At 47.5% G+C, this 16,141-nt stretch overlaps 1 protein-coding gene across 1 annotated transcript; it reads left to right on the forward strand.

The window, feature by feature from the left end:
- Positions 1-1,162: 1,162 nt before the first annotated feature.
- On the forward strand, positions 1,163-14,228 carry hsf4 (heat shock transcription factor 4). The gene is made up of 12 exons (XM_088938886.1): positions 1,163-1,371; positions 3,291-3,399; positions 3,679-3,806; positions 4,365-4,489; positions 5,884-5,959; positions 7,656-7,723; positions 8,802-8,901; positions 10,224-10,348; positions 10,813-11,007; positions 12,071-12,176; positions 13,732-13,797; positions 14,140-14,228. The coding sequence occupies exons 1-12, from the start codon at positions 1,246-1,248 to the stop codon at positions 14,197-14,199; spliced, it is 1,284 nt and encodes a 427-aa protein (XP_088795012.1). The 5' UTR covers positions 1,163-1,245; the 3' UTR covers positions 14,200-14,228.
- The last annotated feature ends 1,913 nt before the right edge of the window (positions 14,229-16,141 follow it).

The raw sequence follows: 16,141 nt of genomic DNA on the forward strand, positions 1-16,141 counted from the left end.
CCCTGCCTGCTCCTGCAGGGCCTGAGTCATCCCTGTGCGTGCCATACTGTATGTGTGTTTTGTTGTCCTTTTTATGCTATTATACCATGTTCTGGAATGGTTTTAAATTTGTCAGCTTGGATAAAGGCGTTGGCTAAACGACTGATAATAGAAATGTAATTTGTCAATTCTTGCTCTTGAAACAAATGTTGTGGTTTTGGTTAAAGTTACGTGCTTTGAAATAAACATGCTACTAACACTGTTTAGGTGCTTCGTTAAAAAACAGTAATAATAATAATAATAATAATAATTGCTTACAGTTATATAGGCCTTTTCTGGACACTCCACTCAAAGTGCTGTACAGGTAATGGGGACTCTCCTCCACCAGCCCTACCTGGAAAATGCGACAGTTATCAGTGGGGAGGAGAGCAGAGTGATGAAGCCAGTTCATAGATTATTAGGAGGCCATGACTGGTAAGGGCCAGTGGGAAATTTGGCCAGGATGCTGGGGTAACACCGCTACTCTTTTCGAGAAACACCCTGGGATTTGTAATGACCACAGAGAGTCAGGACCTCGGTTTTATGTCTCATCTGAAGGACGGCAGCTTTTTACAGTATAGTGTCCCCGTCACTATACTGGGGCATTAGGAACCACATAGACCGCATGGTGAGCGCCCCCTACTGTTTTTTTATTTAAAAAACAGTCTTAAAATAGTCTGGTCATTTTACAATTTGGGGGGCAGGGGACCCCTATGGAAATGGGGTCTTGGGGTCTGCTTTGCATTCAAGCCTGGTATCTCTCTTTCCAAGGATCCCTCTTTCCTCCGGTCAGCCCAGCCCTGGCAGTGGGCAGTTGCCGGGGGAGGAGGGCATGGCTGTGAGTCAGGCGGAAGGCAGCTGTGGGCTGTGTCAACCGGATTTGTAAGAGCCGCGTTCATTGAAAAACAAACCTTGGCACAAACTGCGGTAGCAGCACCGGACCACGCATTCTGTTGTGTGCTTTCAGCGGTTAGCACCGCTTCTCTGTGCTGTATTGTGCTAGGCATGACTGCGTGTGTTATTCAGTGCATTGTGATGCCCTATATTGTTCCATTATTCGGCCCATTGTTGGGAGGGTATGGTGATGCGGGCGCTTTGTGCTGACTGAGGAGAGCGTGCTAGCTCTGCTGATATGGCTCAGGAGAAGGACAGTGTCAGTCACCACCAGGAAAGCTCCCAGGCACGGAGATGGAATAGGACACATTCGGCCCTGTTTTGTTCACAGCTATGCAGGAGTCTTCCAGTTCCCTCAGCATGGATGGAGCGTATATCAGCAACGTTCCAGCATTCCTCACCAAGCTCTGGACACTGGTAGAGGATCCAGAAACCAACCATCTCATCTGCTGGAGCGCTGTGAGTACAGAACCTTTCTCAGCGACTCTGCTGGTCCTGGAGCTTTTTACTGGTGTAAAAATGTCTCAGGGGGGGAGGGGATATAGCAGTAGTTTTATATTTCTTGGCTTGGCTCAAGGAAGTCTACCCATGTGTCTCAAAGGAAGCTCAGTGTTTCTGAACAAAATTTCTATGCCAAAGACAGAGCAGTGTCCAGTTTACAGAGTGTCCAGTGAGTGTGAAGAGGATAGACTGGCATCTTTTACAAAGTTGTTTTTGCACTCTGACTCAGCAGGAGTGAGTTGCAGGGTTTGCCCGCTGAATGCGTTCTTTGTGGTATCGTTAAATTATTTTTCTTCAGTAATGCTCGATCAGTTACTGAGAACTGTTTTCATAAGAATCAACATAAGAAGGGTTACAAATGGGAGGAGGCCTTGAACTCTTCTGGTTGATAACTAGTCTGAGGATCTTATCCAGAGAAGCTGGACTCCAAGCCACCACAGCCATGTTCTGTCAGATGACTCCAGTGACCAGGTCCCTAAGAGGGTCACAGAAAGCAGCTCACAGACTGTCAGCCTGTACGATACGCATTTGCCTTTCCATCTTGAGTTTGCACTTGCTTCTCCTTTTCAGTGCTGGCTGGCCTTCGGTTCTGTGTGGCGGATAACAGCATGGTATTGTGTTCTTCTGTGTGGTTTCTGTTCCGCAGTAAAATGTTGTGTTGTCTTGCGTTCACTGGTTTCAGAGATAAGTGGTGAATGGATCTGACCTAGAGCTGTGCGATAGGTCAGTGTGTTTCGTCCTTCGCTGGTGGAAGCTGGGGCTTGTGTGAGAGCTGGATGGCAGAGTCTGTTGCAGATTAGCTGTCCACCCCAGGCGCGGCAGCTGTGTCCTGTACAGCTGCATCTGTGGTCAGGGCTGCTGGTCCAAAGACTGGAGCTAACAGATCGCAGCAGGGGGCTGTGTGTGTCAGAATAAAAATAATATAGAATATACTGGGATCTGAGGATGCATCATGAAAATGATGAAACAGCTGTTAGCTGAGGCCTTGCTCTCTCTTGTGCTTGGAAGCTGCCATAGCCTGCAGTTCTTATAAGCCTAGATGTCCTCAAGTGGAGCCCAGCTGTGGTCCTCGTGCAGACGTGTTCAGTTGGCCAGTTCAATGTTCAACACTCATTTACTGAGATGGAGAAAGGTTGAGGCAGGATGAGGCAGTCCCTGGCTCAGAGTGCTGTGTCTTGTCTCTCTGTGGCAGTGCTCACATATGATGAGCTCCTAACTCAAGCCCAGCTGCTCTGACAAGGTACATGCATTTCAACTTTGACTGCAGTGTTAGTCAGGAGGCTCTGAAACAGGTGCAGTGTGGAAATTAAGTTTTGCTGTAGGTGTAATACTTACCTCTTCAATAAGGAAAAGGTTATATGATTCTGCCATGTATATTTGTGGTGTTTTGTTCAAGAATGTATGCCTAAACAGCTTTTATTCTAGGTGTTTGTAAAGTGTTATCAACAAAAATATTAATCATGCCAGGAAAAACTAACCAAATACACCGTGCTCTCTGGAGAGCTCTAGGGAGCTTTGCAGGGATTCAGACTGGCTAGAAAAGAAATGTAAAAAATTACAGGACTCCCTTTCCATGACTGTGCTTGGACAGACAGATAATAACATTGAAAACTCTACACAAACCTCATCCTGATTTGGTCCTGAACATTTAATCACATTGCAAAACATCTAAAATCTGTAATTATGCATATGGAGAATTTCAATGACCTTTAATGAAACATTTTAAAGCCTTCGTGCTGGGTGTACCCGGAGACTTTACCAGCATGTCTTCGGGCTAAATGATAGCAACAGTCCAGTTAATTGAGCTGCAGGAGAAAGCGGAGGAGCCCTCATGCCAACAGTAGTAATTGGCACATTTCCTTCTGTTCACTCCACAGACTGGCACCAGCTTCCATGTCTTTGACCAGGGCCGGTTTGCCAAGGAAGTGCTGCCGAAATATTTCAAGCACAACAACATGGCAAGCTTTGTGCGGCAGCTGAACATGTGTAAGTATTTGTGACAGGATTCCTGTTTCTCGGAGGAGGGCTTTCCCGACACCCAGAGGTGGTCCGAATACCCGGGCTGATTTCCTTGCAGTGCTTGTTTTCCAGTCCTCTGGGGGGAGGGGGTTCCTGTGTGTTTGTGGTTGGATGGAGCAGTCCAGAGGCAGCTGTGGCTGTATATACACATGAAGAAAGTAAGACTGCAGAGACAGGGGAGAGCGTGCGCTCTTGAGCTGGAAGAGCTGCACGCGCCTCGCGGTGTCAAGGTCTTCTCCTCTGCAGATGGCTTCCGCAAGGTGGTGAACATCGAGCAGAGCGGCCTGGTGAAGCCGGAGCGGGACGACACCGAGTTCCAGCACCTCTACTTCCTGCAGGGACACGAGCACCTGCTGGAGCACATCAAGAGGAAGGTCAGCCTGGCACCCACGACCCTTCCACATTTAAAAGCACCTGGGCGATACCTTCTAGACATTCTCTTGGCCCTGCTGCACATCCTGCCTGCTAACTTTGCACTATTTTTTCACCATGGGCTCACATGGGCTGTCATGTACTCTACTGCACACACTCCATCCTGGTTCCCTGCAGTATGAATTGATGTGAGGTCTCCAACACAGAGAGAACAGTCAGCCCACCTGGATCCACTGTAATTGAGGATCGCATGCAGCTATTTCCTGAATGATCCCAAGGTTTAAGCTTCTGCTACATGACTGGCTCACTTCTAGCCCTTTGATACAAGAGCCAATGCTTTACTGTGCTCTTGCTTTGATTACACTCTTCCCAGAATCTTTCCCCTGCTGCTACAGTAGACTTTTCTAAGGGTGATGTTAATGTGTTTGCCCAGCACTGTCGGTTCAGTTAGTTCCTGTTCAGGTAGTTCCTGTATTATCGGGCACACTTGATAATTGAAATTGCGCCCCAAGCCGTTTTTTGCTGTTTTACGACAGTATATCTTTGTGCTGCTGTCTCAGGTGTCCGTGGTGAAGAGCGAGGAGACGAAGGTTCGGCAGGAGGACCTGAGCAAGCTGCTGTACGAGGTGCAGGTTCTGCGGAGCCAGCAGGAGAACATGGAGTGCCAGATACAGGACATGAAACAGTCAGTGGCCCCAGCCATTGCCTTCATTACCCTTATTCCCAGCACGACACCTGTGGGAGCAGATGAACTAGAATCCACTGCTGCAATTACATATTTTCTGTTTATTCCCATGGAAAACCCAACCAAGAGAGCAGGAACCAGACAGGGAAGGGTTATCATTGAGAGCTGCATGTTTTCTAAGTTGTTTCGGACTTACTGTGATGTACTGGGGTGATATTGCCTGCACTTATAGGGGCTCTTCTGGGAGGTGGCATGTTGGTCATTGTCTTTGATGGCTCAGTAGAACAGTCAGGTGAGCATCTGACCCTGTGACCTGCCGAAGCTGGAGGTCAGGGTGCTCCGCCGGCTGAGGCAGGTGCCAGAGTCACACACCACTGCTGTTCTGGGATACAAAGCCCAGAGTGTGGAGTGGCACCAGGTTGCACAAAGTGGCGCAGGGTCTCACGCAGTTTCACAGGGTCTCACAGGGTCACGCCAGGTCGTGCAGACTCATGCAGAGACGCACAGTGGAGGGTCCTGGAGGCAGGAAGAGCCACACTGGTGGTGGTATTACTCAGGGTGGTAGAAAAGAGCTGTGCACTGAGCCCATTGTATATCTGCAAATGTGTGAAAGAGGGATGACCAGCCCTGGACCGGGAGAGCCACAATCCACCAGGTTTTGTGGGTCAATCATACATTTCTGAAGATTTGGAACAAATTTTTTTTTTTTGCCACGGAAGCAGATGATTTCTTCATTTAAGTATTTTATAGATGGAATAAAATTACCAGAGGAATAAAAATGCCATCACCCTGAAGCTTTCAGAAACCATGGATGGCCATCTCCGACTTCATTAAGCCACTTAACCTACTAAATTGATGCAATCCAGTAGTGTTCTAGGTCTGTACAAGGTGATTATTTAAGGATGACCTACAAGACCTGCTGGGCTCCAGGAAGAGGCTTGATTACTAAATTTTGTAAAAAAAAAACATGATCAGATTTGGACATTTATTCCTCAGATTTTTGTTTGTCCTGTTAGTGATTTTGCAGTTCTGGGCATGTGATGTGTTCTAGACCGCTCAGAGAAGTGACAAAGACATCCCCTCAGAAGCCCACTCTGATCAACTCAGGCACAGCATAGCCAAACCTTTCAGGCTTTCCCTGCTAGAATAGTTGAGATACAAAACTAAACAGTACAATCCCTAATTGATATAACCCTTAAAATGTTGCAAATAAGGGAACAGGATTAATTAAAAGAAAACAGCGACCACTGTCCTCGAATGTATATTGTATTCTTATCACTTTATATTCAGACTGTAGAAAATGCCTGGCAAGCAGAGACTCCTTATTCCATTGCAAAGGCAGCAGAGCTCTGAGGCTGTGCAGTGGAGCATTAAAGTGTGTTTCTGTCTTTCAGCCAGAACGAAGTTCTCTGGAGGGAGGTAGTCTCCTTAAGGCAGAACCACACGCAGCAGCAGAAGGTCATGAACAAGGTGAGAGGGGAACTCTGATGTGACAGTTTGAAGGGCTTGGCATGGCATGTACCCTGCGCAGCTTTAATAACACAGTGACACCCCCTTGCTTGTGAGGGGAGTGGTGCTGTTACAATGTCACATTCATGGCTGTTCTGATTTATAAATAATGATAGGACTGCTTGGATTATCAGTTGGTTGACAGTAGCCCATCTGTATGTGTCATGAATCAGTGTCGTACTCGTTAGTTACATGGCGGGCTGCACAGTGCCATCTTATCGACTGAGTGTTGGAATGTCCTATATTTCTGTAGCACTCCTGTTGCTGGGCAAGAACATGCAGGAGATTGTGCAGGTCCTGTCTGACTACAGGTGTTGAATCACTGTCTTGTATGGTGACCTGCTGACCCTGGAAGTGCCTCATTTTTCTTCTGCAGTGCACTCTTGTCACATGGGCATGACCTTATTCTGTGCCCTGTTGTCACATGGGCATGGCCTTCTTTTGTGTCCTGGTGTCACATGGGCATGGCCTTCTTCTGTGTCCTGTTGTCACATGGGCATGGCCTTATTCTGTGCCCTGTTGTCACATGGGCATGGCCTTCTTTTGTGTCCTGGTGTCACATGGGCATGGCCTTCTTTTGTGTCCTGGTGTCACATGGGCATGGCTTTCTTCTGTGTCCTGTTGTCACATGGGCATGGCCATCTTCTGTGTCATGTTGTCACATGGGCATGGCCTTCTTCTGTGTCATGTTGTCACATGGGCATGGTTTCCTGCAGTGTCCTCTTGACACATGGGCATGGTCTTCTTCTTCTGCAGTGCCCTCTTGACACATGGTCATGGTCTCCTGCAGTGCACTCTTGTCACATGGGCATGGTCTTCTTCTTCTGCAGTGCCCTCTTGACACATGGTCATGGTCTCCTGCAGTGTCCTCTTGACACACGGTCATGGTCTCCTGCAGTGCACTCTTGACACATGGGCATGGTCTTCTTCTGTGTCCTGTTGTCACATGGTCATGGTCTCCTCTCATGGTGCCCTCTTGCCACACAGGGATGGGTACACTTGTGCTGGCGGGTGTGCAGAACTGGATAACATCTAAGAAGTGGCTTCCTATCCCAGTCTACACTGACAACATGTTAGTTAACATGGTCAAGACCGTGAAAGAGGTGCGAGAAGACGGGTTTTCTGTCTCTACCTAGGGTCAGCCCTACAGTCCTGGGACAGTCTTATTACCCTGCTGTTCCGCATGCTCCCTGTTGTTTTCCCCCTGGGTCAATTTCACCTTCACGCTCACCATCTTCAAAATCTAAATAACTTTCAAATCAAGTTTATGACACTGGGAATGTGATTACCTGTAATTAATCTCTACTGACACATGAAACATGCCTACTACAAAAATCTAATTGGTAGGACAGTGACTGAGAATGCTAGAAAAGTTTCCTTATGACAGTGGGAAAACTAAATGCCTTTTCACTAAATGTAATTTAAGTTGGTGTGAACAATATGACAGTTTATTTTGTTTAATTTTAACAGACGTATATTTCTTTCATTACTCCTAAACTTGTCAAAATCAAAAATCCACTAGTGATGAAGAAATTCGTGATTGTGATTTGTACTGCCAAAATGTCATCATGCCATCATGTCCATTTTAATACACTTGTGCCTCTTTCTTGCTGAATCACAGCGTTTATTAACTCCTGATTCTCCTGTCTGTTTACAGCTGATTCAGTTCCTGTTCAGCCAGATTCAGTCCAATGCACACAGCAGTGGTGGGATGAAGAGGAAGCTGTGAGTATGAAATCAGTGTGAATGTGTCACCTGACCACCTGCACAGCACTGCAGCTCTGCTGAAAGGATCAAAGCGCTGAGTCAGATCTGCTGACTCGCTCCCTTCACAACCCCCTGTTGAACTGCACACATGGCTCTATAGAAAGTGCCCTGTCAGCTTGATGTATTTTAGCAATTTAAGGGGCACAAAGCTAAAACTAGTGTGCCAATATGAAAACATTAACTGTTTTAGGAGACGTGTTCATCATCCAAGTATCTTAAACTAAAAAAACTTTTCTTTTTAGAAACTAGAAATTGCCAAGAATATCCACTTGTGGGTGCTAAATTTACTACTGTGGTCTAATGTACAAATTTGGCACCCAGTATCAGTATTGACAATTGAAAAATTTGGAAAAAGATAGCTTGAGTTTAAAAAGTGTTGTCCAAGTACATAATTATAATTTCTGAAAATATGAATTTCCCCAATACCTATTGCATGACATTATCATTATCATTAGTATACCATTAGTATAAGTATGATTGTGATATTCTAATAAAATATCAGAAGACATTTGTATGATGTGAATGGTGGTGTGTCTTATTAATCATGGCCACCTTAACTGTTGTTAACATTAGTTGTAGGCAGGTCCTTTGTTGCTGATGCACATTGTGTCGCTAATGGATTGTGTCCAAAGCTGCAAGAATTGTTGGCTGTGAACTCCCTTCGATTTCATCTCTCTATTCAAGCCATACCTCCAATCAAGGTGTCAAGCAAATCACCTCAGACCCCGCTCACCCAGCTCATACTCTCTTTCAGCTTCTCCCTTCTGGAAAACGTTTCAAACCCTTCCTCTCAAAGACTGCCAGCTTCAACCTCAGCTACTTTCCCACTGCCACACGAGCTCTGCATTCACGTTGAACTCTGAATTCCATTGTATAATTATGCTGCTACATGGAAAGTTGTTTACATATGTATGTGACGATGTTTGTTTTGTCTTCTGTGCTATTTAAATTTGTACCATCTATGTTGTATGTATGTCTCATTGTTGTGTGGCAATAACGAATAATCTAATAATCTAACCTAACATCTCTCACACAGCCCTCTCATGCTGGATGATGGCTCCCCTGTTCCCCCGGCCTCCAAGTTCAGCCACAGTTTGCCCATGGAGCCCCTGCATGAGCCCTACTTCATTCAGTCGGTAAGGAGTTCCAGCAGCAGAGGGTGAGCCCCTGCGCTCTCAGCAGACAGACCCCCTGAACACTGAGACTCCAAGTGCTTGCTGATACATTTTGGTCACTGTGAGAGCTGAAAGGTTTTACAGGGTCAATGCCGGAAGATTAACTTTTTAAATCCTACATTTTTAACGCTTCACAGCGAAGCACTTTTCAGAAATAAATGGAAATCTGTCATCGGCTCAGTAAGTCATTTCAGGTTTTAGGGGTGACTCTTTTCTATTACCTGCAGCCTGCTGTGTCGCCAGGCCCCTTCAGGTGATGCTCTTGGGCCTTGTGCATAAATTACAGCAAGCCCTGGTCTTCCCCTGGCCATCAGGAGCAGCTCTATTACTGAACCAGATGGTCATCGCAACAATACCGTTTAAAAAGAGTCTTTGCAAAGCAAAACAATAAAGCCACCCCAGAATTAGCAGTAGCCTGTGTTCACAGGAAAGGTACAGCATGGAGGGATCAGACAATCTGCTTCCTCAGAGCTCTGCAAGAGAACTCTTGAAAGAAAGCCTGGACTTTCATTTTGGAAAATATTTCCACCCACAAACCTCTTAAAGACATGCAGCTCCTTGTCATACCTAGCAGTAAAATATCAGTATACAAAGAACAGCCCTTATTCCTACACAAATGGCTGCAGACATATTTTATTATTTGTTTTCTTGAATAGATTCATGCAAATAATGTGATCTATAGGTACATTGTTAGACACTGGTGTATTTAAATGGATGGGGAGATCTGCTCTCCTCCAGACCACCAGAGGGCACTGTGGCTGCAGATCACTGGCTGCCTGCTTACTGCTATCTGGACTGTATTTTTACCTTGACACCGAGTATGGGTTTGCCCTATCATGTAGGTGAGTGTAAGATTGCTGCAGCTTCAATATAGTAATAAAGCAAGCCATCTTATTTTGTTGTTTTGTCCATTTTGTTTTCTTTTTCTGGCCTGCCACTGTGATGGACCTTGATGGATCTTTTCCAACAGGTAAGTGCTCAGCTTTTCCTTACTCTAATAAGTCAACACCAGTGTGCAGGTCTCAAAATGATGCTCCATGACATACCAGTTTCTTTTGGAAAAAGCAGCTGAAGAACTAGCACAGCTTATAGTGCAGTGACTTGTCTTATCTGAGAGAGCCTCTGGTAAAAGCAGTTTTGACCTATCTTAGCTCACAGTTATTCATGTTGTTATTCAGATAGCATGTACCATAAGGTGCCCAGTGCAGTGGTACAGCTGTGCCCCCCCGGACCGTGAGACTGGTGTAAGATAAGCAGCTGACATGGCTCTCCCCTCTCTCCAGCCAGCTGCAGAGACTGCCTCCTGCTCAAACAGCGCCGCCCTGGTGGGAGGACCAATCATTTCGGACGTCACTGACATGTCTCAGCCAGGTGCCCTGGGCATGCCTGCGCAGACTGAGGAAAGCAGGTGAGAGGATGCTGAGGATTGTGAGGAAGATCCTGTTCAGGCTGACGAAGACCCCCCTCTGCTATGGCCGCTGGCTCTGGGCTTGGTGGCTGTGCTATTATCTGCCTGTGCAACACGTGGCATTACAGTTTCTCATGACCTGTCACAGAATGCTGGATCAGGCTGCTTTCGGTTTTTCTTCCCCGAGAATCAATTTTCTTATTTTTGAAACACTGATTTCAAAAGGCCCAGGAGCTATACTAGGCTTGGCTATACTAGGCAATCGTCCTGTGTGCAGTCAGCTGTAGTGTTGTAACAGAGAGTGATGAACAGTGAGGCTTGAGATGCTTCCTGGCTATGGAGTCTTAGTTACACTCTCAGCACACACTGAGTGTTTATTTGGCTTGCGGGACATTTTCACAGCAAGCCCAGGTCACCCCCAGCTGCAGCCCGTCTCTAACCCAGCCCGTGCTGTGTGAGTGCAGGGAGAAGTGTCTGCTGCTGATCAAGGAGGAGCCGGTGAGCCCGGGCCTGAGGCCCCGGCCGGAGGGCATGCCCCTGGGCTCCTGCGACGTGTGCGCCGAGCCGCCCGTTCTCCCTGTCGCCATGGTGCAATCCGTCCTGGAGGGCCGAGGGTCCGGCACTGCGGAGAGGAAGGGAAAGAGGCCCCCCCTGAACAGGTGAGCGCTCCCAGGAGCCCCCTCTGCCACCACCTGCCGATCGACCCGTTTGGGGGCTCAGTCCTTTTACACTTGCCAACATACCGGCTCTTCTGGATTTTTCAGACCTGTCAGCATTTTTTTTTTAATTTCGACATAGCTAGTTACAGTATATGTTTTATAACGACAAAAAAAAATCAAAGATATGTGAGACATTTCACAAATTGAGATCTGGTGTGGCACGCAGCTGAGCTACACTTTGGGAGCTAGTCACAGAGCTTTATCGTTTATATGGCCCATAAACCGAAAACAAGTACGAAGGGGAGAGAAACAAGTATGAAAAGGAAGAGGAAGGCAAGTCAAGAAAAGTGCCTGATTTGGAGGTAAAATTGCGATTTTGAACAAGTTAAGGGGTTGGATGGTGGTGACCAGTTTGGCTCTATATACAGTATGGCAAGAATGAATCTTCAATTCATGCAGTTAGAGACTGAGAGAAGACTATTCGTGAGAGCTATGCACCTGCTGTGTTCCCTAATGGATCAAGTTATAAATGTGTTCCCTGCATTTTATCATTATTCAATTTTATTTGATATATTTTGTGTACTGTATGGTACTGCATTTGCTGTATTACCATTTTTGTAATTCTTTAAACAACATACATACACATTCTGATACACTTGTGATTGATTTGACTTGTTTAAGGGAGGGGAATAGGAAGGCCTAAGGAGGGTGTTCTGATTATATGTGATTTTGGGTATACACACCATGTAACTTAACTACCAAGTGAAGCACGAGACTACTGTACTAACGTTCTGAAATGATAAAGACGTTATGAGAAGACAGATGCTATCTTGGTCACTAGTTTACTAAAAGCCTTTAGGATAGGGTTCTTGGGCTGTCAGGTGCCTTGTGTGAATGTCTGCTGCCATGGGGCTGAACGGGTGTGTGTACAGTATGGTCCAGTTTCAGAGTGTTGTGCTTCTGTAAGCCTGTCGGTGCAAGGGAGCTGTGAGCTTCTCGCCCTGCTGGGGGCGCTCTAGAGCACGTGCTGATGGGCCCCCTGCCTGCTGTGTGCTTGCTTCAGGCCAGAGGTGCTGGAGAGCGTGGAGCATGTGGACATGAGCCTGGAGGATCTACAGGTGCTCCTGCGAAGCCAGCAGCAGAACCCTGAGCCGTCTTCCGCCATTGACGTGAGTACAACTCTTACAGGACGTGATCCAGGCCCACCTGTATGTCAGACACTTTCTTCACTGACATTTCATTATTTTTTATCATTATAACTCAAACTGTGCAAACATCCCGACTGTAGCAAGTGAATTATATGGGTAGATGCTCTCAGTTTGCCCGTTGGAAGCATCAGACCCATTTTTTCCTCATTCCATGTTTTGGATGAGATATTAATATAGACATTAATGAGAATAATTATTAAACCAAGCTTCTGACTAACTGGTCATTGAGGATCCAGTGGCCCTGTTTGTAAGAATAGGGGTGTTAATCCTGGTGTCCTCGCTAACCTCCACTCTATGCAATTTGGCTTCCCTGGAGTTCATCCTGAGTCCCATTGGTGCACCAATCTCTCTCTCCTCCCCCTGACCTGTGTGCTTGGAGGCTGCATGTCAGAGGGGGATGAAGTGGGTCCCCTCCTGTATGTAAAGGGCTTTGTGAATTCAAGAATCCTAATACTAATTATTCTCCCCTTTCTCTGTGGAGTTGTTTAAAGTTCCTATTTTTCCATGCCCTTATTTATACTACATTTGTATACTAAAGCATCTGCAAAATCATCCTCTTCACGAAACAGTAGAGATTAGTGACCCACAAGGTAACATACAGCACACAGGCAATCTCTGTCAGTACACCACAGGAGTGCACATACTGCACAAAAGCCCCAGTCTCATTCCCTCCATTAGCTGTTTCTGATGAACTTTAAAGAATTAAACAGATTTAGAGGCTAAACTTACTAATCGTCTATTACACTTCTGCTTTACCGAGTGTCAGGATGCGAATAGGGACTTGGCCTCCGTCAGATGGAAATTGTATTTGAAATGATGCTTGGATCCAGTTGCCATAGATAGGCTTGTGTAGTTGGGCTTCTAGTTCTGTTTCTAGAACAATCTGAAGAAAAAAGAATCTTCAAAAGTATGGAGCTCATTCATGGAAAAAGTGATTTAGACATGCTCCTGCAGGATTAGTGCCTTGAGAGATCTGGATATCACGCACAATTAAGCAGATTAAGATAATTCCTAAAGTGAGTGTGATTGATATTGCGTTCATTACATGGGGAGTGAGTGGCACTGTGCACAGTAAGAGAAGAGAAGACTCTGCTCTTAGAAAGGTCTATCGCCTTCCGAGCTCTGCCTGACCACAGTGGTGGTCTCAGTGGTGGTCACAATGTTTCCCTCAAACATTCCCGTATGCCTGTCTAGAAAGGAGTGCGATTTAATCCTGGGGTTTTAAATCATGGAGAGGAGGGAGTTGTAAAGGAGGATCCACAGTCCTTGTGTTCTGATTGTCCTGTAGATGAACTCCGCTGTTCTAGAAAATAAAATTAAATCCTTTGAATCCTTTGAATAATAAGCACTTATAAGCAGCCCTCTGAGCCAGTTTTTTTCCCATGTCTGTCTGCTGTACTCTCGAATTGTCTTCATTCTTTTTTTCAAACCTTATGAATTATTATGTTTTCCTGGGCAACACTGCAGGCGTTTCTTACTGCAGCTGTGCGATTAATCTGTGAATTTTCCTACACAGCCTTTTACCCCCGGCCTGCCTCTGAGCGAGTGGAACTTCGCAGACGTGGACACCAACCTCAAGGCGGTCAGTAGTCCGATACTGGACATTCCCAGATAGTCCAAGCACAAGCCCAGGATACTTCCCTCACACCAGAAGCAGGCTGAGCAGCCAAATGTTGTTTCCTCTTTCTGCTTTTCAGCGTGGAGTTCAGACTCTGTGTGGTCCTTTGCTTTGTGTGGTATTCTTCATATTAACAATACCAAGAAGCAGAGCTTGAGACAAAACTGTAAATTTTTCACTGACATCCTGCAGGTCAGACATTCTTGCCCTCCCAGTTATTGTGTGTGCGATTCTGAAGTGCATCTGTAGTTGAAGACTCTTTATCCATCCCTCTAACATCACACACTTATTGTACTGATTTCACAGTACATGTTTCAGCCCCAGGACTCTGACACATTCACCATGGCTGGTTGCGAAGAGCAGTGAGCTCCCGAACCGAGTTCTGGAATCAACTGAAAGTGAAAAGAGTGAAGGTAATGGCTTCTTTCCTTTTAAACCACACAATAAACAGTGATATACAGTAGCACGTTTTGATATTACGAGGTCATGATTTTGTTTTGTCTAAATGGCACTAGCCTCTGTACAGTTTGCCCTCCACTGTGACTGGCCCTGTAATCTCTGGGCCTCCCAGTTCCTCCCTCCCCTGTGCCTCCCAGTCTGTCCTCCACTGTTACTGGCCCTGTGTAAACCCTGCGCCTCCCAGTCTGTCCTCCACTGTGACTGGCCCTGTGTAAACCCTGCGTCTCCCAATCTGTCCTCCACTGTTACTGGCCCTGTGTAAACCCTGCGCCTCCCAGTCTGTCCTCCCCTGTGACTGGCCCTGTGTAAACCCTGTGCCTCCCAGTCTGCCCTCCACTGTGACTGGCCCTGTGTAAACCCTGCAACTCCCAGTCTGTCCTCCACTGTGACTAGCCCTGTGTAAACCCTGCGCCTCCCAGTCTGTCCTCCACTGTGACCAGCCCTGTGTAAACCCTGCGCCTCCCAGTCTGTCCTCCACTGTGACTGGCCCTGTGTAAACCCTGCGCCTCCCAGTCTGTCCTCCCCTGTGACTGGCCCTGTGTAAACCCTGCGCCTCCAAGTCTGCCCTCCATTGTGACTGGCCCTGTGTAAACCCTGCAACTCCCAGTCTGTCCTCCACTGTGACTAGCCCTGTGTAAACCCTGCACCTCCCAGTCTGTCCTCCACTGTGACTAGCCCTGTGTAAACCCTGCACCTCCCAGTCTGTCCTCCACTGTGACTGGCCCTGTGTAAACCCTACGCCTCCCAGTCCCTCCCTCCCCTGTGACTGGTCCTGTGTAAACCCTGCGTCTCCCAGTCTGTCCTCCACTGTGACTGGCCCTGTGTAAACCCTGCGCCTCCCAGTCTGTCCTCCCCTGTGACTGGCCCTGTGTAAACCCTGCGCCTCCCAGTCTGCCCTCCATTGTGACTGGCCCTATGTAAACCCTGCAACTCCCAGTCTGTCCTCCACTGTGACTAGCCCTGTGTAAACCCTGCGCCTCCCAGTCTGTCCTCCACTGTGACTAGCCCTGTGTAAACCCTGCGCCTCCCAGTCTGTCCTCCACTGTGACTGGCCCTGTGTAAACCCTACGCCTCCCAGTCCCTCCCTCCCCTGTGACTGGTCGTGTGTAAACCCTGCGTCTCCCAGTCTGTCCTCCACTGTGACTGGCCCTGTGTAAACCCTGCGCCTCCCAGTCTGTCCTCCACTGTGACTGGCCCTGTGTAAACCCTGCGCCTCCCAGTCTGTCCTCCCCTGTGACTGGCCCTGTGTAAACCCTGCGCCTCCCAGTCTGCCCTCCATTGTGACTGGCCCTGTGTAAACCCTGCAACTCCCAGTCTGTCCTCCACTGTGACTAGCCCTGTGTAAACCCTGCGCCTCCCAGTCTGTCCTCCACTGTGACTAGCCCTGTGTAAACCCTACGCCTCCCAGTCCCTCCCTCCCCTGTGACTGGTCCTGTGTAAACCCTGCGTCTCCCAGTCTGTCCTCCACTGTGACTGGCCCTGTGTAAACCCTGCGTCTCCCAATCTGTCCTCCACTGTGACTGGCCCTGTGAAAACCCTGTGCCTCCCAGTCTATCCTCCACTGTGACTTGCCCTGTGTAAACCCTGCGACTCCCAGTCTGGCCTCCACTGTGACTGGCCTTGTGTAAAACCTGCGCCTCCCAGTCTGCCCTCCACTGTGACTGGTTCTGTAAAACCCTGCACCTTCCAGTCTGTCCTCCACTGTGACTGGTCCTGTAAACCCTGCACCTCCCATTCTGTCCTCCACTGTGACTGGCCTTGTGTAAAACCTGCGCCTCCCAGTCTGTTCTCTATACATGAGTGGCATCCTGCCTGGCTGCTGCAGGAGAAGCAGGCTGCATCAATGGAG

This window comes from Atractosteus spatula, chromosome 21, assembly GCF_055471065.1.
Source record: "Atractosteus spatula isolate fAtrSpa1 chromosome 21, fAtrSpa1.hap1, whole genome shotgun sequence".
Lineage (NCBI taxonomy): Eukaryota > Metazoa > Chordata > Actinopteri > Semionotiformes > Lepisosteidae > Atractosteus > Atractosteus spatula.

Excerpts from the sequence above, each read along its gene's own strand:
- hsf4 (XM_088938886.1), top strand. The coding sequence starts at position 1,246 with ATGCAGGAGTCTTCCAGTTCCCTCAGCATGGATGGAGCGTATATCAGC. Across the intron at positions 7,724-8,801 it reads GGTGGGATGAAGAGGAAGCT|CCCTCTCATGCTGGATGATG; the intron begins GTGAGTATGAAA and ends TCTCTCACACAG. Across the intron at positions 13,798-14,139 it reads TGGACACCAACCTCAAGGCG|TACATGTTTCAGCCCCAGGA; the intron begins GTCAGTAGTCCG and ends CTGATTTCACAG.